Source organism: Palaemon carinicauda, chromosome 6 (assembly GCF_036898095.1).
Source record: "Palaemon carinicauda isolate YSFRI2023 chromosome 6, ASM3689809v2, whole genome shotgun sequence".
Classification (NCBI taxonomy): Eukaryota; Metazoa; Arthropoda; class Malacostraca; order Decapoda; family Palaemonidae; genus Palaemon; species Palaemon carinicauda.
The window spans coordinates 158,588,585-158,612,022 of record NC_090730.1 but is presented as its reverse complement, the minus strand read 5'-3'; the positions used below and the strand labels follow the sequence as shown (position 1 = coordinate 158,612,022).

The 23,438-nt window shown below is 39.4% G+C and overlaps 1 protein-coding gene across 3 annotated transcripts in view; it reads left to right on the top strand.

The window, feature by feature from the left end:
• LOC137642764 (N-acetylgalactosaminyltransferase 6-like) overlaps nucleotides 1-23,438 on the top strand; it is a 261,626-nt gene that overhangs the window by 86,797 nt on the left and 151,391 nt on the right. For all 3 annotated transcript variants that reach the window (XM_068375609.1, XM_068375608.1, XM_068375607.1), the window contains exons 7-11: nucleotides 431-541; nucleotides 3,677-3,787; nucleotides 4,195-4,305; nucleotides 4,419-4,514; nucleotides 5,812-5,958. In XM_068375609.1, coding sequence (XP_068231710.1) covers nucleotides 431-541; nucleotides 3,677-3,787; nucleotides 4,195-4,305; nucleotides 4,419-4,514; nucleotides 5,812-5,958 — 576 coding nt within the window. The remainder of the gene's footprint in view (nucleotides 1-430; nucleotides 542-3,676; nucleotides 3,788-4,194; nucleotides 4,306-4,418; nucleotides 4,515-5,811; nucleotides 5,959-23,438) is intronic.

Here is a 23,438-nt window from a genome sequence, read left to right as displayed (position 1 = left end):
ATAAATATTCTTATGGTATTTATTATTATTATTATTAATATTATTATTATTACGTGCTAAGATACAGACCTAGTTGGAAAAGCAGGATGCTATAAACCCAAGGGCTCCAATAGGGAAAATAGCCCTGTGTGTAAAATAAGGAAACATACTTGTAGAATAGCATACATGAGTGTACCATCAAGCAAGAGAACGTTGAATAAAGTGTAATATTATTATTATTATTATTTTTATTATTATTATTATTATTATTATTATTATTATTATTACATGCTAAGCTATAACCCTTGTTTGAAAAGTAGAATGCTACAAGCCTAAGAGCTCCAACAGGGAAAATAGCCCAGTGAGTAAAATAAGTAAACAGATAGAATAGTGTGCCATCAAGCAAAGAACGTTAAATAAAGCGTCATATTGATAAGTAAATTATTTTTAGATATGGCAGTGTGGAGGTCGAATGCTTGATGCACCATGTTCGCGAGTTGGACACATTTTTCGCCATGCACCAAAAGGACGGCCGTCAGTCAAAGGGGACTATCTTAGTAAGGTCAGATAATTATGCTGGTTTAATAGGTCAAGTGCTTCTTGCACTGTATCCTGTTATTGTATGCCATACATATATCATATCTAAATTCTAGTTCATATATTATGCTGGCTTTAATCTGCTTCTAGATTTTTATTACAACTCTTAGCTTTTGATAACCAGGAGACCAGATCCCGGTTCCTCATACAAAAAGATCTGGTGAAAGATTATTCAATTCTGAAAATTTTAATAAGCAGAGCTTTACTCAAGTTTAGAGGATGGTTCTGCAAGTTGTAAGAGTATTATACCCATCAGCAGCTGTTGTGAAAAATTACATAAGAGAAATGTTCTAAACACATATTTCTTAGTTTTTTATTTTTTATTTCATTGAATAAATTGATTTATGGAGCCCGTGGTTTAAGAGACATTGTATTTCAGATGATATCACAAGACCGAATTCAGGATGAAAAATAGGCTCGGTTTTTTTTTTTCTTTTTTTCCTTCAGATTATGTGATGCTGATCTATATAGATCAATGTTAGAGTGCAAAGTAGAATTTTCAAGATTATGTTGAGAGAGAATGAAGCATAAAAAAAGACATGCCTAAGTATCAGTTAATACTAAGACAAACTTGATATCATTTGATGTGCTCCACTGAAGCATAGAAATTTACTCAAAAGTTGAAGTGATTAGTTTATTGATAATAGGTTCAACATTTTCAGGGTAAAATCTTTTACTTTCACTGCCTATTTCATAAGTGACTGATTTAGTTTCCGAATCCTTGTTCACATTAGGCTGGCTAGTAAGTCTTTTGCTCCTATCAGATCTTCTAATTCCATTTGGAATTTCATATACACTGTCAAAAAGAACCCTGTAATTTTAATCGGAAATTCTCTGTAAAAATATACTTTTCCTAGTCTTATTTCAGTAAAATATAGGTGACCGTAATTTTTTACCCCACTTTATTATTATCTTTTATGGGTTGATGACCATAATATCACTCATTTATGTCAATATATGCGTTTTTGAAATGGTAAATGCTTGGCAACATCTATTCCAGGATATTTACCATTTTTTTAATGCAGTCCAAGGTTATAAATGGTAGAAGCTCATTTACACAATCAGTCAAATTATAAAGGGATATAAAAATCAGATAACATACGTATGCAGGTGTACACTTATTCCTATTTATACATTGATACTGATCATACGACCACACGGACATTTATTTACACAACGATACAATTATACAGGAGTGTCGACATTTATTTCAATATTAAAGCAGATTATATATATATATATATATATATATATATATATGTGTGTGTATATGTATATATATATATATATACATATATATATATATATATATATATATATATATATATATATATATATATTTATGTGTATATACACGCACTACAGAATATCAAATACAGATTATACAGGTATGTAGAAAATAATCACACAGTGCAGATTATATAGGTATGTAGAAAATAATTACACATTAGTTCAGATTATAGAGGTATGTAGAAAATAAATCACACATTGGTACATTATGAAATAGGTGTATGGACATTAATTTACATTGTGTGCATTGTTTAACCTACAGTTTGGAGCACTGGCAACTTGACTAGTTCCAAGGTATAGTTTCCATTTATTGCGTGGAGCAATTTCATACCTTTGAAACTGTTGAAACTTGTTGAGATAAGCACAGAATTTTCTTTAGAATACTAGAATACGAATTAATCTTTAGTGTCGATGCACTCGTTATTTAGAATGAAGAAAGTAAACTGACATATAATATTTGTAGATGATCTTGTAAAGTATCTTTTAACCACTTGAATTAGGAAAGTATTAGATATGTAAGATAAGTAAACTGATATATAATATTTTTAGATGATCTTGTAAAGTATATATTAACCACTTGAAGCATTTTGTTAAATGTCAGGAAATAATTAGAAAGAAAAATGGAACGAAGTATGCCATAAATGCCACCCAATCATTTACCCATAAGTAACTTGAAAAGCTTGGAGACCAACCAGTTAATATCAGTGTAACATTCGTCTTATAATTTTCTTCTTTTATTTTAAATCACTTGTAAAAGCATGAATCTAAAAATAGTATATAAGATCCACATTGATATTTCAGTAAAAAATAAAATAAAAACAAATATTTTTTTCGAGATTCAGCTTGATTCTCTTTTATCTCTGAATAAAGATGTTGAAACTATTTGCAAAGTGAAATTTGGAATTTAAACAATGTTTTTATTTCCTAAGTCCTGTAAAATTATGTGATGCCTGTTGACTTAGAAAATTTGAAAATTGTTTAAATAGGTAGTTGTTTAAATAGGTTCTTGAAAGCTCTCTTTGTATCTTAATTTTCAATACATTTTACAAAATATTTTAATGCAGATTTGCTCCCATATTTCCTGTGTTGTAAATAATTTTTCCTTATGTTTCTGTGAATACAGTACATATAATTTAAGCAATTCTTGTTTTATAATAAGTACTTCTTCTTTCCCACGGTTATCCCCTAAGTCTAAAGTCTTGTTTATCCCTACATTAAGGGGTCGGTTGCCCGATGCACCCTCTCTAATGTCTTCTATCAAAGGCATCCTTTTCCACCAAATCTCTTCTCTTCATTATCATCCTTTTGCCATCTAATTCTCTGCCTCCCTCTCAATCTTTTCCCCACTAACAGGTTCCTCCTAAGTCCTTTTCACTCCATCCTCACCATCCATCCTCAACACATGTCCACACCATCTCAGTCGTGACATTCTTATCACTTCTGTAATCTTTACTACGCCTGCCATTCTTCTTATTTCATAATTTTCCAATCTTTCAATCTTTTATAAGAACATTTATATCAACCAAGAATGCGGATGAAAATTTAAGTTAGGGAATAATGAATGACAAAGTTGAATTCCTTAGTACTTTATTTAAGTACTAAACTTAAAGTGTTGCAGGTTTCCACTGGGAAATTTATCTTATTTTTTCACTGTTTTACCAACTGCTAGCTAATATTGAACTTACGTTAGTGAATAATGAATGACAGAGTTGAACTCCTTAGCACGTTTTTCAAGTTGTTTGCTCATGAAAACGTAGTATTGAAGGTTTCCATTGGAAAATTTATCTAATTTTTGTCACTGTTTTTACAGAATTATAAAAGAGTGGCTGTGGTATGGATGGACGAATATGCTGAAGCCCTTTATAGGAGAAATCCCCATTTGCGGGAAGTTGATGCTGGGGATGTTTCCAGGGAACTGGAGGTAAGGATAAACATTGTTATTATTATTATTATTATTATTATTATTATTGTTGTTGTTATTATTAGAAATAATATCTGCCTTAGTTGCATTGATCTTCATTATTTTAAACAAAACTTGCTTGAAAGAGGGTCTACCCAAATATTATTATTATTACTATTATTATTGTTATAATAATAATGATAATAATAATAATAATAATAATAATAATAATAATAATAATAATAATAATAATACAACAACTAAGGATAATAATAATAGCAATAACATGGATGGTAATAATAATTTTCCCCCATAATTACTTCAGAAATTTTGCACAGAAAACTTAGTAGTTAGAGTAAATTGACACGGTAAACACGATTTCGCTCACATGAAACTGGATTTATAGTCAAGTGTTATTTATCTTTCAGATACGCAAAAAACTAAACTGCAAAAGTTTCAAGTGGTTCCTAACGGAAGTAGCACCTGACCTCGTTGAGAAATACCCTCCCGTAGAGCCTCCAGACTTTGCTAATGGCACTGTGAGTATTGCTAGTAGTACTTGATGAGACTGGGTGGCCAGTGCACTAATGCTGATGTTAAATATTTGGTTGGTTTATTATGATGATTGATGTTTTATTGTTTTTCCTCTTAGATCAAAAGTGTGGCGGCACCATCTTTATGCGTGGATAATGGTGGAAAGGAGTATGGTGATATGATTCTTTATCCATGCCATGGGGGCTACACTCAGGTAAACATCATTTGGTAGTGTATTATTGTAATATTACATTCAAGTAAACATCATTTGGTAGTGTATTGAGGTAATATTACATTCAGGTAAATATCATTTGTTAGTGTACTATGGTAATACTACATTCAGGTAAACATCATTTGGTAGTATATTAAGGTAATATTACATACAGGTAAACATCATTTGTTAGTGTATTATAGAAATACTACATTCAGGTAAACATCATTTGGTAGTGTATTATGGTAATATTACATTCAGGTAAACATCATTTGTTAGTGTATTATAGTAATACTACATTCAGGTAAACATCATTTGGTAGTGTATTAAGGTGATATTACATTCAGGTAAACATCATTTGGTAGTGTATTATGGTAGCATTACATTCAGGTAAACATCATTTGATAGTGTATTATGGTAATATTACATTCAGATAAACATCATTTGGTACTGTATTATGGTATTCTTGCCTATGTTTAGGTCATAATAAATTTGGAGTTTAGAAATTTAGGAATTTATAATGTCCAGTGGTTTAATTGGCTCGTGCAATGATGTTTAAAAATACTGTAGAAATAAGCAGTATAAAATCAGTCTGATGATAAACTTTTTTCCATGTTTCAAATTTCGTTCTTTTTGTGTTTTACTAGGTTTTGATTTTGGATAAACTACTTTTCTCCATCTTTCAGATTATTTAATGTACAGTAAGCACTACAGTAAGTAGGATATAGGCTGCATTCTAGGAACAATTGCATTATATATAATACATAATCAATACATTAAGGGGCCATAGTTCTGCAGAAAAGTGTTCTTATTTAATGAGATGGCAGTATTGATATTCCATTCTTAAAGTATTTGGCTTTATCCTTGTTGGAATATCATGTGATTCAAGTTTTTGTTGATATTAGTAGCATCATCAGAATTCAACATCTTGATAAACTTTGCTAGTGTTTTTTTCACTATAACAACAATTAATTACTTAGCTCACTTTTGCTGTGTCATAAACTTCAATTTAAAAGGGACTTTCCATTATCATTTTAGGACTCTAGTCTCCTGAATTAGTGTTATGCAGAGTACCATCTTTTTTCTGATGAAAATGATCAAAATTATAATAATCATCAAAATGACTAGAATTATTCTGCAATGTTGCATTGGTTAATATTAGAGATTTACTATTTTCCATGGCACTGTTCGAAAGGAAATCACTTAAAAATCCATCCAGGACTAATCAGATTTTGTATGACCTTTGTAAATCATATATAAAGTTCTGTTAAGTTACCATAAGAATATTTTCATCTTGCAGTACTTCTCTCTGTGCTGGAGGAAATACATCAGGGTCCAAAGCGAACAGTTCTGCTGGGTAGTTCCACATTCGACAGGGAGGCCACCAACAGCTACCAACTGTCGAAACACTGAATCTGTTCCTTCCATGGAATGGAGATATGATCCAGTATGTATGAGTTCTTTCGCCATTATTCGCGTACTTTAATGACTATATGATAACCATGCATCCTTATGATGATGATGATGATGATTATTATTATTATTATTATTATTATTATTATTATTATTATTATTATTACTTGCTAAGCTACAACCCTAGTCAGAAAAGCAGGATGCTATGCTGTAATGACTATATGATAATCATGCCTTCTTTTGCTTATTATTATTATTATTATTATTATTATTATTATTATTATTATTATTATTATTATTATTACTTGCTAAGCTACAACCCTAGTTGGAAAGCAGGATGCTATGCTATTATGACTATATGATAATCATGCCTTCTTTTGATTATTATTATTATTATTATTATTATTATTATTATTATTATTATTACTTGCTAAGCTACAACCCTAGTTGGAAAAGCAGGGTGCTATGCTATTATGACTATATGATAATCATGCCTTCTTTTGATTATTATTATTATTATTATTATTATTATTATTATTATTATTATTATTATTATTACTACTTGCTAAGCTACAACCTTAGTTGGAAAAACAGGATGCTATAAGCCCAGGGGCCCCAACAGGGAAAATAGCCCAGCAGTGAGGAAAGGAAACAAGGAAAAATGAAATATTTTAAGAACAGTAACATTAAAATAAATATTACCTATGTAAACTATAAAACCTTTAACAAAACAAGAGGAAGAGAAATGAGATATAGGCTACTAGGCCATGGGGCATAAGCTGTAGGGGGCTTAGTTTTTGAGTTCGTGGCCACTTTCTTGGGGCAAGTTGATTCCACTTGATTTTGAACCATGGGGGTCAGGACAATCAGAATATGCAAAGTTCCCGCAAAAATAGTTGCTCCTTAATTAGTTATAGGCCATTATGTAACCAATTAATCATCAGAAGTGAAAATGACCAAAAACACAAAGATGATTTATATTCAGTAGAAAACGTTTTATTTTCAGTTTTTAGGAATGAGTACAGTGTTGTATATATGTATCATAACATGTGATTAACATTATGCAATAGAAATGTAAACAACAGCACCCTGGTGGTGGTATTTTGAACTACACTGTTAACTTGACTTCCAGGTTATCATAAATGTCCATTATCTTTTGCTTTAAGTGTGCAACCAAAATCAAATTCAACTTTTACAGACTTTAAGAGATCACAACTATAAAATGACACCAAAATAGAACCAACAACAATAAAAGGAAACCGAAAATAGAACCTGAGTCAAATTTACCCTCATAAACCTAGCAAAATTGACAAGAATCCTTCGGAGATAAAGTAGTGTTTTTCCCACCATAGCAAATAATCATGAATTAGAAATTAAGTAGGGCCTATTGCTGCAAATTTTTCTCACGAGATGGAACTGTACTGCAAAGCAGCGCTCCACCATTCACTAGTATTCATCATCAGACACACCAGAGTCAGAGAAGTCAGTCAGAGACGTCAGGGTCAGATACACTTTCTGTCTCAGGGATCCTATTAGTGCAGTTCTCAACCTGACAACTGCATAAGTCAGTACAAGGAAGATTCATTTTGCTGCATGAGCAAGCACCCTTACATCCACCTTTCTGGCACTTGCAGTTCACAGTTTTTAGTACACTAGGGGGAGCCGGGTCATCAGCCATCCATTCAAAGACAAGGGTGTCACCAGTAATTTTCCAGCCATGACCATTGGAAGATGGAGCATGCATGATTGGCTGAAGGGACCTACGGTGAATTGCTGCCTGATAGTTTGCCCTTTTTACATGATGCAGCAGACAATCTTGGTTTGGAGGCAGCATCCGAGTCTGATTTGCATGTCAGCCGGAACATGTTGTATCTTGCAACATTTACTTCTGACCATTCTTTCTGACCATACAGTGTGCAGACAAATTTCTCAAACATGGGCAAGATGGAAGCTGATGCTTCCCATTCTGTTCCCAACTCTGCAAACATATTGACATATTCAACAGTTTTGTTAAATATGTCAAGGGGTTTCACCTTTCCCTTCCCTTTGAATGCACTAACCAAGTCGCACCCAGTAAAAACATGCATACCAAGAAGAGCTCGACATTTTTCTGCCCCAAGTTTCTCAGCCAGTTTGGAAATGCAGATAATTCATCGCTTGTCCCCAGCACCAGTTTGAAATAGCAAATCAGCAGGGATTTCCTGAGCTAGTGCTAGGGATATCATAAAAACATCGGTATCTGGACTACTTATTATAACTGTTGAGATGTTTCTAGCAGCATGATTTGCATGCAACAGTAATCTCGTGTCAGCCTCTTCATGGTCACAGAAGAGGTCAGACACTTCAATGATCATAATTTTACCATCAACTGCAGCTATAGAGTGGCACTTTTCTCCATGTGAGACAACCAATGCAATAGGTCCAAAAACCTGGGGCTTACATTTCACCCATGTTTCATAAAGAAACTCCATGAGGTTTTCTTTATTTGACCCCTCAGCCAAGAACTTCTTAAACGGTTTAGGGGTCTTTTGGTCAGGCCTAGTGATTTTCACCAATTGAGCCCCACTGGCTACTCTGCGACCTCGCTCACAGTTTTTTATACTGTGTGTTGGATAGCGATCATACACAAAGTCGACCCTTTGGCAGCCATACTGGTTACCTAACCTGATAAGGTCAACCAAAAGCTTGTCTGCAAACATCCCAAATTTAGCTGGAATGTTTTGTGCCTCCTGAATAAATGCCATTCCATCAATCACCAAAGCAGACCCTGGAGGTATGTCCTCTATATTCACACACTCAGCCAGACCCTCCAATTTCTTCATCAACTTTGCTTTATCTGTTTTAGTAATGGTACCATTGCCAGTTGCCAAAGCCAAAGGTACAGGTGTCAATGAGTAAGCCAAGAGTTTCTTTAAATCTACTTCCCTACTCCTGCCAATAATCAGGAGGCGATTAAACATGTCATTAGTGGCTTTGAGTAGCACTGTTTCAGACTCGAATTTAACCTTTGATGTTTTTGCAACTGTGGCAAAGGTCTTCAATTTCTTTGATTTGATTGGCTCAAATAGTTTCTCAGGCTCTGATTTCAATCTGGACTCTTCAAATTCTTTGATAGCATCAGCCCCTTTCCCATAAGCGGTTTCAAGGTCTGACCTCACATTAGATGGAGCTACAGTGCCGGAGCAAATGTTAATTAGGTCCTCCCCTGAATACTCAAATGGATTAACCATTGAGTTTATGGTTGACATTATACTCCTAACTGCTGTCTCATCATGTTTTATTCGAGTTTCATCCAGGTCTTTCCGTCCCCTTTCTGTTTCTCCCTTCCCAGCCATATTTTCACATTCCTTAGCAATTGCTGCCCGCTGATGGGGTTTCTTCGACTAGCTTGACTAGTGGATGGCAGAGTTAGCTGCTGATGATCTGCAGAGCATGTTTGCGATGATGACCCACTAATTAGGCTTAGCCGGGCACTTTTTCGAGGTGGTGTTCCAAGAAGATCACCTGGATTAATGCCTTTACGTTTAGAACAGCGGACAATGGCCCTTTCGATCCTTTGTTTGTCTGTAAACCTTCGGTAACATTCTGCATGGTACCCAAGGTGGTCTAAATCTAAAGTTTTTCAAAAGTTTCAGACAGTTTCTCTGCTACCTCACGTTGAATACCATCTAAATGTTTCCACTTTCTATTAACCTCCTTGACTTTTGACATACATTGATCAGATATGGGTAAAACATCACTTTCTTCCTCCAACACACAATGAATACAGCAAGTCCTGGGGGCTGCCATGCTGGAAATCTAAGCGATTTGATTGGTTAATTTGCTGTTAGCCATCTACTGTTAAAAATAGGAACTAGAGAACTATAGTATGGCCACCTATTAGCCACCAACTTAACTACAAATAATTTGTATGATTAAAATGGCTAATTAAAATTTTAGGAGCAACTATATTTGTGGGAACTTGTTGCATAATGCATGAGAATGACTTTCTCTATGATAAAAAAATGTAATGAAGTTGCCCCATGAAAGTGGCCACGAAGTGACAAGATACAGCCTATGCCCCATGGCCTAAGTAGCATAGTCCTTGTATGTCCAGGATGCTTTGAACTCATAGAAAACGTAACAAAATTAATTATTTACAGAAAATGTATTGGACAGGAAATACCTATGGTAGACTATTACAAACCTTGACGCTATTTTTGTCATCCTTCACGTGAAAGGAAGATGCGTTATTTTCGTCTTTTATAATATTAATATAGCATTTTTTTGGGTGGTTTTTTGTAACTTTATCTTTACACCAACTCCATCACATTTCAAAATCATCCACAGATTTTTCTTAAAAAAAGCTTTTCCTAAACTCTTGATATGTGAGTGCGTATTATGTGATCCGAATGGCAATTGGCTCTTACAAGTAAATATAAATTCCATTGATTTTCATTAGTTGTGGCCACGTATCAAAATAAGTATTTCCAAGTTCTATAGAGGTCTGGTACTTTGGCCAATTGCTGATGTAGCATAAAAACCATTTTATCATCATCATCATCTCCTACGCCTGTTGACGCAAAGGGCCTCGGTTAGATTTCGCCAGTCGTCTCTAACAATTTCATACTGTTCAAATTTCATATGAAATTCATTAGACGAATTCCACTTGTAATTAGTCAAATTTCATCTGGAATTTTCTCAACGAATTCCACAAATAATTAGGATGATTATAATTATATATATATATATATATATATATATATATATATATATATATATATATATATATATATATATATATATATATATATATATATATATATATATATATATATATATGAAATGCAACATACTAATCGAACATTTAGAACAGAGTAAATTTTACAATGGTTGAAAACCCAAGTTTTTGTTTTAGGAAATATAGGCTTGATATAATATCAGGTAACAAAGCAGTAAAATAACATTCCACATAAACATGAAGGTTTGAACATTAAAACAATTTATTATTATTATTATTATTATTATTATTATTATTATTACTTGTTAAGCTACAACCCTAGTTGGAAAAGCAGGATGCTGTAAGCCCAGGGGCCCCAACAGGAAAAATATCCCAGTGATGAAAGGAAACAAGGAAAAATGAATAATAAATAAATAATAATAATAAAATAAAGTAAAATGAAATATTTTAAGAACAGTGACAACATTAAAATAAATATTACCTATATAAACTATAAAAAAAAACTTTAACCGAACAAGTGGAAGAAATAAGATGGAATAGTGTGTCCGAGTGTACCCTCAAGCAAGAGAACTCTAACCATTCCTGAGCGACCTTTAAACCTTTAATTGCCTCCGGGAGTATCTTCAATTTTTACCCATTTTCAAATTGGGTCTCTGTTTCGATTCGAAAACATATTCAACATTTCAAATATTTTTTGTATGGTAATATTGAAAAATAAAAACCGATATTTCAAAATAAAAGTTTAGATTCTATTATAGAATGAAAGTAGATGAAAAGGTAAATAGATTAACATGAAACACAAAAATAGATAACTAAAAACCAGTGATTAAGATGAGGACGAAATGCAACTACAGTCAAATGAGAGTCTGAATAAACACAAGAAGACTTAGCGAACAGTAGCACATTTCGTGACCATTCTAAGGTCAAGTTGACACCAAGGACTCTGTAGACCTTGGTTAATGCCACAATGGAAGAGTCCTTGACACCAAGGACTCTGTAGACCTTGGTTAATGCCACAATGGAAGAGTCCTTGACACCAAGGACTCTGTAGACCTTGGTTAATGCCACAATGGAAGAGTCCTTGACACCAAGGACTCTGTAGACCTTGGTTAACGCCACAATGGAAGAGTCCCAGTCACTGAACACGACAGAACAATCACAGAAGTCTTATAAGGAGAGGTATTGAAACCAGGGCTACTGCTGTCACTGCTAATTCTGCTGACACAACAAGAAATACTGGTCTGAGTGGTAATTTCCCTGACTGGCGATCTCCAGAATGGGGTTCGAGTCTCGCTCAAACTTGTTTGTTTCTTTGGTCGCTACAATCTCACCATCCTTATGAGCTAAGGTTTGGGGGGGGGGGAGCCTATAGGTCTGTCTGCTATGTCATTAGCAGCCAATAATGATAATAATAATAACAACAACAATAATAATAATAATAATAATAGTAATGGCTGCATCGGCAGAGTTTATTTTCTTATCCAATTTTTCTATTTTCCGGATAATTCTCTTCTCTAGAGCGCTGCAATCAGCCAGCAGACTTGAAAAATTCATCAGTCGAGTGAATGACAAAATCGGGAAGACTTTTCAAGTATATTCTCACAAAATACAAGTAAAACTTTTGGTACAAAATAGTAAAAACTACGACGCGTTTCGAGGATAAGTCCTTCCTCTTCTTCAGGTAGAGAGTGAGGTGGATGCTGCAGTCGGGTGGTATTTATACCCAGGATCAGGATTACAAGTGAAAGGGCTGGAATTTTCATTGGTTTTCATTGGTTGATCGGAGCTGATATGGTATGGTGCCTGGTGTACGATGATCTCGGCTCAGAGCGCGCCTCAGCCAATCAAAACTCAGGTCCCCCGATGACGTCACAGACTGGTATTCCCAGCCGAGATCATCGTACACCAGGCACCATACCATATCAGCTCCGATCAACCAATGAAAACCAATGAAAATTCCAGCCCTTTCACTTGTAATCCTGATCCTGGGTATAAATACCACCCGACTGCAGCATCCACCTCACTCTCTACCTGAAGAAGAGGAAGGACTTATCCTCGAAACGCGTCGTAGTTTTTACTATTTTGTACCAAAAGTTTTACTTGTATTTTGTGAGAATATACTTGAAAAGTCTTCCCGATTTTGTCATTCACCCGACTGATGAATTTTTCAAGTCTGCTGGCTGATTGCAGCGCTCTAGAGAAGAGAATTATCCGGAAAATAGAAAAATTGGATAAGAAAATAAACTCTGCCGATGCAGCCATTACTTTTAACTCAACCTGCCTAAAAGAGGGTCTCCTACCACAATAATAATAATAATAATAATAATAATGATAATAATAATAATTATATTTGGCCCTAGCGTTGTGGGGGGGAGGGGGATTGGGCGCTTATATTATGTATATATGGTCAGTCTCTAGGGCATTGACCTGCTTGATGGGGCAACGTCTGGAACTGACTTTTCTCTCTTGTTTTTCATCCAGTTAGTTGAGTTAGATTATGGGATTTGGGGCCGGGGAGACCAATTAGTTTGGTGAGTATTTTTTATTTTCCCTTTTTGTTCAAGTTCCTTTTTTCTTTTGTTCTCGTCTATTTCGAAATATTGCAATATCCTCTTGCAAATTACTGCTTAATTTGCATGTTTGAAGGAGATGGCGAATGTGTGCAAAAAAAAAAAATTGTTTTGGAAAGAGACGATGAATATGCTCCATCAAACTTATTTTAAGTTTGTTTTATGCAATAAAATTTGAGAAAAATTATGAACGATTTTTTAGTGTGTTTAGACTGGAAATAAACCACAGGGAATTTTCTCATGAGATGGAAAATATAAGGATAAATTGAAAAAAAGGCAGCGAATTTAGCAGTTGCTGAAGGGCGCCCTTTTCCATATACTTTATCAGGGGATGTTATTTCCTTAGATTTTTTTTCTTTTACTTTTATTCAGCATACAGTAAGGTTTCCAATTTTGTTGATAAGGGAAATTAAAACCAATATATTGGTTTCATAGAAACTGGATTACCCATTTTTTGGTATGTATGTGTATATATATGTATATATATATATATATATATATATATATATATATATATATATATATATATATATATATATATATATGTATATATTTGTATGTATATATATATATATATATATATATATATATATATATATATATATATATATATATATATATATATATATATATATAAAGTCTACATTAAGGTAAAAGAAATCAAGGAATTCATTTAGAAAACTGAATCTCATTCCAACATCTGTAAAATGTCTCTAGATATAAACAGAAAAGACATTTAAAGGTCACTCACGATGACAGAGGAAAGAGACAGTGACATTGCCCTATCAAGCAGAACAATGCCCTAGAGAGTGACTATATATATGCATATAATCAGCGCCCAAGCCCCCTCCCCACCCAAAGCTAGGACCAAGGAGGGTCAGGCAATGGCTGCTGATGACTCAGCAGGTAGACCTGTAGGTTAGCCTCCCCAAACCCCCCATCCTTAGCTCTCAAGAATGGTGAGGTTACAGGGACCAAAGAAACTAACGAGCTTGAGCGGTACTCGAACCGCAGTCTGGCATTCAGCAGTCAGGGACGTTACCACATCGGCCATCACAACCCTTTCTCGGAACTAAGGACTTGAATTCTGAAAACTTCTGAATCTTATTCCAACATCTGTCAAATGTTTTCAGAAACTGTACAAGTTTCTCAACTTCCAATCTGAAATTATGAAATACGGACTATCACATAAACCATTCTATGCACTATAGGTTCGCTTGCGGTGAGCGATCAGATGAAAATCTCCCACCATCACCAATCTGTAGATTAATATACACTTTAGACTCATTTTATGTATGAAGTTCTACAAAAATTATAATTGAATATTTTAAAAATATATTCTATATAAAACTAAAAATTGGAAATTTAAACTATTACAAATTTAAAAAATCCCTGATTAAGAAGAGGATATATGTTGATTATTTACTATACACACTTACACATGTGCTTACACACTTAGACACATAAGCAGGCACATACACCACCACAGAGGTTATCCATATTGCTTTCATCTTGAAGGGAGTGTATGACTAGAATCCCATTGAATGTTAAGTGTTGGCCTTTAAATGGCGATGCTTACAGCTTGAGCTATCATGAGCTGGCCTTCGTTCCTCTCCTTCTGAACAATGTGTGTTCCATCAAATCATTCTGTATGAGAGGGTTTCTCGTCGTGGATATCAATATAATGTTCGTTCATTGACCCCCGATTTCTGCTGGCTTGCGTACATCTTCAGGGTGTCGTGATTCACATATTTCCTCTGGGTAAACCAACATTATATTGATGTCCACGACCAGCAACCCTCTCATACGGAATGATTTGATGGAACACACATTGTTCAGAAGGAGAGGAGCTACGGCCATCTCATAATAGATGGAGCTGTAAGCATCGCCATTTGAAGGCCAACACTTAACCATCAATGGGATTCTAATTATACACTCCCTTCTACCAGAAAGCCATGTGTGTGAATATGTCATACATACATACATATATATATATATATATATATATATATATATATATATATATATATATATATATATACAGTATATATTTATATATATATATATATATATATATATATATATATATATATATATATAAATAAATATATAAAAACTAATCAATTCATACATACCACTACCAAAGTGACATACATAAGGGTTTCGCTCTTACCAAAGAGCTCATCAGGTGGGTTTTGCCCACATCCATTATGGCAGGCTTGGTTCCCACGACCCTTTCTTCCTTCCCTTTTTTATTTCCTTTTCATCTCAATTCATAATTCATCAGTACTTCATAAATGTATTATAATAATTCATGACTTATATTTGAGTCGGAAGAATAAGGGAAGAAATTTGAAACCTACTTCAGTTTTCTGGGCATTGAACTTACGGGTTTTTCCGCCGCGCCAGAGGTTGCCCTTCGAACTGAAATAGCTTTCGGCCTACTTCCCTCACTACAGCTAGCCTTTTAAGATCAGTCATGACTTGTATTTAAGTTGGATTACTTAGAGAAGCAATTTGAAACCTACTTCAGTTTTCTGGGCATTGAACTTACGGGTTTTTCCGCCGCGCCAGAGGTTGCCCTTCCTACTGAAATAGCTTTCGACCAACTTCCCTCACTACAGCTAGCCTATTAAGATCAGTCATGACTTGTATTTGAGTTGGATTACTTAGAGAAGCAATTTGAAACCTACTTCAGTTTTCTGGGCATTGAACTTACGGGTTTTTCCGCCGCGCCAGAGGTTGCCCTTCGTACTGAAATAGCTTTCGGCCAACTTCCCTCACTACAGCTAGCCTATTAAGATCAGTCATGACTTGTATTTGAGTTGGATTACTTAGAGAAGCAATTTGAAACCTACTTCAGTTTTCTGGGCATTGAACTTACGGGTTTTTCCGCCGCGCCAGAGGTTGCCCTTCCTACTGAAATAGCTTTCGGCCAACTTCCCTCACTACAGCTAGCCTATTAAGATCAGTCATGACTTGTATTTGAGTTGGATTACTTAGAGAAGCAATTTGAAACCTACTTCAGTTTTCTGGGCATTGAACTTACGGGTTTTTCCGCCGCGCCAGAGGTTGCCCTTCTTACTAAAATAGCTTTCGGCCAACTTCCCTCACTACAGCTAGCCTATTAAGATCAGTCATGACTTGTATTTGAGTTGGATTACTTAGAGAAGCAATTTGAAACCTACTTCAGTTTTCTGGGCATTGAACTTACGGGTTTTTCCGCCGCGCCAGAGGTTGCCCTTCTTACTAAAATAGCTTTCGGTCAACTTCCCTCACTACAGCTAGCCTATTAAGATCAGTCATGACTTGTATTTGAGTTGGATTACTTAGAGAAGCAATTTGAAACCTACTTCAGTTTTCTGGGCATTGAACTTACGGGTTTTTCCGCCGCGCCAGAGGTTGCCCTTCTTACTAAAATAGCTTTCGGCCAACTTCCCTCACTACAGCTAGCCTATTAAGATCAGTCATGACTTGTATTTGAGTTGGATTACCTAGAGAAGCAATTTGAAACCTACTTCAGTTTTCTGGGCATTGAACTTACGGGTTTTTCCGCCGCGCCAGAGGTTGCCCTTCGTACTGAAATAGCTTTCGGCCAACTCCCCTCACTACAGCTAGCCTATTAAGATCAGTCATGACTTGTATTTGAGTTGGATTACCTAGAGAAGCAATTTGAAACCTACTTCAGTTTTCTGGGCATTGAACTTACGAGTTTTTCCGCCGCGCCAGAGGTTGCCCTTCGTACTGAAATAGCTTTCGGCCAACTCCCCTCACTACAGCTAGCCTATTAAGATCAGTCATGACTTGTATTTGAGTTGGCTTACTTAGAGAAGCAATTTGAAACCTACTTCAGTTTTCTGGGCATTGAACTTACGGGTTTTTCCGCCGCGCCAGAGGTTGCCCTTCGTACTGAAATAGCTTTCGGCCAACTTCCCTCACTACAGCTAGCCTATTACTAGTCAGTCGTGACTGATGATATTTGAAATTCAGAGGTGAAGCCAAGGGTCATTGTTTTGCCAGGCGGTGAAGCCAAGCATCAAATTTAGGCCTGGCGGTGAAGCCAAGCGTCATTATTGTGCCGGACGGTAAAGCCAAGCGGGCCAGGCGGTGAAGCCAAGCGCCATTGTAATCCGGGCAGTGAAGCCAAGCGGGCCAGGCAGTGAAGCCAAGCGCCATTGTAAGCCGGGCGGTGAAGCCAAGCTGGCCTGGCAGTGAAGCCAAGCGCCATTGTAAGCCGGGCGGTGAAGCCTAGCGCCATTATTGTGCCGGGCGGTAAAGCCAAGCGGGCCAGGCGGTGAAGCCAAGTGCCATTATTGTGCCTGGCGGTAAAGCCAATTGGTCCCGGGGGTGAAGCCAAGCGCCATTGTAGGCCGGGCAGTGAAGCCAAACGGGCCAGGCGGTGAAGCCAAGCGCCATTGTAAGCCGGGCGGTGAAGCCAAGCGCCATTGTTGAACGGTGCGATGAAGCCAAGCGCCATTGTAAGCCGGGCGGTGAAGCCAAGCGCCCTTGTAAGCCGGGCGGTGAAGCCAAGCGCCATTGTAAGCCGGGCGGTGAAGCCAAGCACCATTGTAAGCCGGGAGGTGAAGCCAAGCAGGCCAGGCGGTGAAGCCAAGCGCCATTGTAAGCCAGGCGGTGGAGCCAAGCGCCATTGTAAGCCAGGCGGTTAAGCCAAGCGCCATTGTTGGGCCGGGCGATGAAGCCAAGCGCCATTGTAAGCCGGGCGATGAAGCCAAGCGCCATTGTAAGCCGGGCGGTGAAGCCAAGCAACATTGTTGGGCCGGGCGATGAAGCCAAGCGCCATTGTTGGGCCGGGAGGTGAAGCCAAGCGCCATTGTAAGCCGGGCGGTGAAGCCAAGCGCCATTGTAAGCCGGGCGGTGAAGCTAAGCAGTCCAGGCGGTGAAGCCAAGTGCCATTATAAGCCAGGCGGTGAAGCCAAGCACCATTGTTGGTCCGGGCGATGAAGCCAAGCGCCATTGTAAGCCGGGCGGTGAAGCCAAGCGCCATTGTAAGCCGGGCGGTGAAGCCAAGCGCCATTGTGAGCCGGGCGGTGAAGCCAAGCGGGCCAGGCGGTGAAGCCAAGCGCCATTGTAAGCCGGGCGGTGAAGCCAAGCGAGCCAGGCGGTGAAGCCAAGCGGGCCAGGCGGTGAAGCCAAGCGGGCCAGGCGGTGAAGCCAAGCGCCATTGTAAGCCGGGCGGTGAAGCCAAGCGGGCCAGGCGGTGAAGCCAAGCGCCATTGTAAGCCGGGCGGTAAAGCCAAGCGGGCCAGGCGGTGAAGCCAAGCGCCATTGTAAGCCGGGCGGTGAAGCCAAGCGCCATTGTTGGGCCGGGCGATGAAGCCAAGCGCCATTGTAAGCCGGGCGGTGAAGCCAAGCGCCATTGTAAGCCGGGCGGTGAAGCCAAGTGGGCCAGGCGGTGAAGCCAAGAGCCATTATAAGCCGGGCGGTAAAGCCAAGCGGGCCAGGCGGTGAAGCCAAGCGCCATTGTAAGCCAGGCGGTGAAGCCAAGCGCCGTTGTAAGCCAGGCGGTGAAGCCAAGCGGGCCAGGCGGTGAAGCCAAGCAGGCCAGGCGGTGAAGCCAAGCGGGCCAGGCGGTGAAACCAAGCGCCATTGTAAGCCGGGCAGTGAAGCCAAGCGCCATTGTAAGCCAGGCGTTGAAGCCAAGCACCATTGTTGGTCCGGGCGATGAAGCCAAGCGCCATTGTAAGCCGGGCGGTGAAGCCAAGCGCCATTGTAAGCCGGGCGGTGAAGCCAAGCGCCATTGTAAGCCGGGCGGTGAAGCCAAGCGCCATTGTAAGCCGGGCGGTGAAGCCAAGCGGGCCAGGCGGTGAAGCCAAGCGCCATTGTAAGCCGGGCGGTGAAGCCAAGCGAGCCAGGCGGTGAAGCCAAGCGGGCCAGGCGGTGAAGCCAAGCGGGCCAGGCGGTGAAGCCAAGCGCCATTGTAAGCCGGGCGGTGAAGCCAAGCGGGCCAGGCGGTGAAGCCAAGCGCCATTGTAAGCCGGGCGGTAAAGCCAAGCGGGCCAGGCGGTGAAGCCAAGCGCCATTGTAAGCCGGGCGGTGAAGCGAAACGCCATTGTTGGGCCGGGCGATGAAGCCAAGCGCCATTGTAAGCCGGGCGGTGAAGCCAAGCGCCATTGTAAGCCGGGCGGTGAAGCCAAGTGGGCCAGGCGGTGAAGCCAAGAGCCATTGTAAGCCGGGCGGTAAAGCCAAGCGGGCCAGGCGGTGAAGCCAAGCGCCATTGTAAGCCAGGCGGTGAAGCCAAGCGCCGTTGTAAGCCAGGCGGTGAAGCCAAGCGGGCCAGGCGGTGAAGCCAAGCAGGCCAGGCGATGAAGCCAAGCGGGCCAGGCGGTGAAGCCAAGCGCCATTGTAAGCCGGGCGGTGAAGCCAAGCATTATTGTAAGCCAGGCGGTGAAGCCAAGCGGGCCAGGCGGTGAAGCCAAGCGGGCCAGGCGGTGAAGCCAAGCGGGCCAGGCGGTGAAGCCAAGCGGGCCAGGCGGTGAAGCCAAGCGACATTGTAAGCCGGGCGGTGAAGCCAAGCGGGCCAGGCGGTGAAGCCAAGCCCCATTGTAAGCCGGGCGGTGAAGCCAAGCGCCATTGTAAGCCGGGCGGTGAAGCCAAGCGCCATTGTTGGGCCGGGCGATGAAGCCAAGCGCCATTATAAGCCGGGCGGTGAAGCCGGGCGGTGAAGCCAAGCGGGCCAGGCGGTGAAGCCAAGCACCATTGTAAGCCGGGCGGTGAAGCCAAGCGCCATTGTAAGCCGGGCGGTGAAGCCAAGCGCCATTGTTTGCCGGCGGTGAAGCCAAGCGCCATTGTAAGCCGGGCGATGAAGCCAAGCAGGCCAGGTGGTGAAGCCAAGCGCCATTGTTGTGCCGGGCGATGAAGCCAAGCGGGCCAGGCGGTGAAGCCAAGCGCTATTGTTGGGCCGGGCAGTGAAGCCAAGTGGGCCAGGTGGTGAAGCCAAGTGCCATTTTAGCCCAGGCGGTGAAGCCAAGCGTCATTGTGTGGGCCGGTCGGCGAAGCCTAGTGGGCAGTACGGTGAAGCCAAGCATCAATTTTTGGCCGGTTGGTGAAGCCAATCGTCATTTTACCCACTTAAACAAGACACGCTCATTCATCATTCAGAGTTTCTTCACCTGCATAGCCAGTCCTTAAGCCTAAAAAAAAAAGACCTTAAACCTAAAAAAAAAACCTTAAACCTAAAAAAAAAAACCTTAAACCTAAAAAAAAAAACCTTAAACCTAAAAAAAAAAGAAGAAAAAGAAGATACTATTCCTTTCATAAAATTGTGAGGGCATCAACTCGCCTATTGTAAGGACCAAAACTTCACTCTGTTCATCCCAGTTCTTCAACCTTCATCAGCAGCCATTTGATATCAGAACACCTTTCCAGACTGACCTGCTCCGAAGAGGCGCAGCTTCCTTCACTAGCTGATTATCTTGGTCCAACCTTTAAGTACAAGACTGCCTACTAGAAGAAGCCTAGCTCGTTCCCTCTGCCGAGCCGGTCTTCTAGATCATTCCCCCAGAACCACCCGAAGGTTGATATCCGAAAGAATAGATCTAGATATCCGACCATTTGTACACTTGACAAACGGCTTGTACTCGTCCATCAAGGTGCAAAGCATACTAGTCTCAGCGGGGTTTCTTCCCTCAGTAGGCCATTGTCCTCCAGGTTATTCCAAGAATTGTAATTCAAGCTGGATAGTAAGCCTTGTATCCTCCAAGCTGGCCAGTCCTTCCAAGTATCCTCCCTGTAGCTGTCTGTCAGTCAGTCAGTTTAAAGATCCCGGGGGGGGGATCTCCTTCCTGTGGATGTGATTGGATTTAGCACAATTATTTGAAGATTTGGTCCTGGCAAAACTCGGCTGAATCTCCTTACCCTCACAAAATAAACTGAAATTAAACTAATATGGCAAAAATATTCTCATGTTTAAAATTTTTTTTGGTGTTTTCATTTTTTCTTCTTTTTTTGGGATTTTTTATTTTTTTATTTTTTTTGGGGATTTTTTATTTTTTTATTTTTTTTGTGTTTTTCATTTTTATCCATTTGCTGATCGAAATATTTAAGTGCCGGTGAGACTCTTCAGAAGCCATTCGATATGATCAGCTGCTAACTGAACCTGCTTAATAGTACCACTGATGGTGATTGAATGACTATATTCGTGCCTTTGTGGCATATCTATTAAGCTGACTCCACTGTGGCGGGTGATTTCCATCAGCGTCCTTCCTTCCACTCCATATATGGCTCTGTGGAACCTCCTGGGCACATGCAAGTCGACAGTTACGTACCTGTTGAGGCCAGAGTCCCTTGTGGTGGTCACTCTAACCTTTTCACCTTGGAAGGTGATGTGACTACTGTCGGATGAGGAGATGGCCCTTTTGGGCTTCTCGGGTTCCAGGTCAAACACGATGAGTTTTCGTGTAGTTTTTTTAATCTTTTCTTCCTTTTTCTTCTCCTCCTCCTCCTTCTCCTCCTTCTCCTTCTCCTCCTTCTCCTTCTCCTCCTCCTTCTTCTCCTCCTCCTCCTTCTCCTCCTCCTCCTTCTCCTCCTTCTCCTCCTCCTCCTTCTCCTCCTTCTCCTTGTCCTCCTCCTCCTTCTCCTCCTTCTCTTCGTCCGTGGAAATTTCCTTTTTGAGCTGCTCTTCCTGGGTGTTGCTGGTGCCATGGAGAGCGCCTTTTGAGGCTAGTAGCCAGCCAAGCACCTGACCCACACCAGATGCGCCTCCAACTTCCTCCTTCTCAGCCTTACGTCCGTTGGTATCCTGATCCTGTGCCTCGACTACTTTCTCCTCACTTTTATTGTCTCTGTCATCCTTTTGGACATCCTTCTGAACATCCTTAATATCCATTTTTAAACTTGTCTTGTTAAGTCTCAGTTTCGTCATTTGAGGTTTGTTTTCTTCTTTCGTCTTATCTCCCTCTTCAAGTTCCTCCTTGAATGAAGGGATGATCTCATTTGCCGCAAGCAGCTCGTCCTTGAGACCAACATTTTTTTCAGATTTGAATGTTTCCAGTTCTTGACTCAATAGGATGTTTTTTTGCTCCAAGTCATTCAATTTCAAATTTTCTTTTTTGTAATTTTCTAACTCTTGTAAAATTCCTTTGTAGCGCTCATTCCTGAGGAGATCATTTATTTTTGCCTCATTGAGGCTTTCTTCCAATTCCTGCTTCTGTTCTGAAATCTGCTTTATTACTTCCATTTTCTTTTCAGTGAATATTTCCAGTTTCCTTTTGTTCTGGCGAACTTTATCCAATTTTTGTTTGAGTTTAATATTTTCTTTTTCTTTTTCCTTTAATTCATTTTTACATTGTTCCAGGATAACTTTTTGATTGCAGATTTCCTTTTTTAGATGTTCGTTTGTGCGGTCTAGGTCGGCATTCTTTGTCGTCAAATTTTCCATATCGATTTGGTTATCGATTTGAAGACTTCCGATGATGTTACTGAGATGCTGATTCTCTGCTCTCAGCTCTTCATTCTCCTCTAAGAATTTAGATTGTTCTTCCTTTCTTAGACTGATCTCGGCAAAAGCTGCTTCCAGTTCTTTCTGCAGGAAACCGATGCGTTCCTCAAATGTCTTTTGGACATTCTCCTTCTCCTTCAGCTCTTCTCTTTTCTGATTTTTTTCCTCTGGGGGCCCTCCTTCCACCTTCTCCTCCATCCTGCCCTCAGAGTTGAAGGGGTCCTTAGACCTCATCCAAGAGGTCATCCTATACATTAAGGATCCTTCCTTTTGTGGTTCTGTGAAAACCACACCGCCAAGTGTCCTCTTAACTTGAAGATGGCCAGTAGTAAACTGGGACATCTTGCCAGTTCCTCCTTGTTGGATTCTGCCTGAAATGTTGAATGCTCCTACAAAACTTTTATTCATTTTGAATTGCTTTCAAAAATCTATATGATAGATGACTAGATTCTTCTTTTTTCAGGTATAATATTGAAAACTTAAAATTTCCTTCAAACGACTCTCGGAGACCCTTTTGGATTCGGAAGCCTCTTGGAGACTCAACGGAGACAAGAATAATTCTTGAAGACTCTGGAGACAATTTCGTTGGCTCCGAGAGAAACCCTCCGCCATTGAACAATCTCTTTCCATCCTTTGCAAGGAGAAATTCTCGAAAAACTTTTACCGAAAAAAGATGAAATATAAAAGATTTATTTACATCGAAAGTTAAATTCACTAATAGATTTTATTGTCATTTTCTTGTGCAACAAATGAAGTCTTTTAAATTG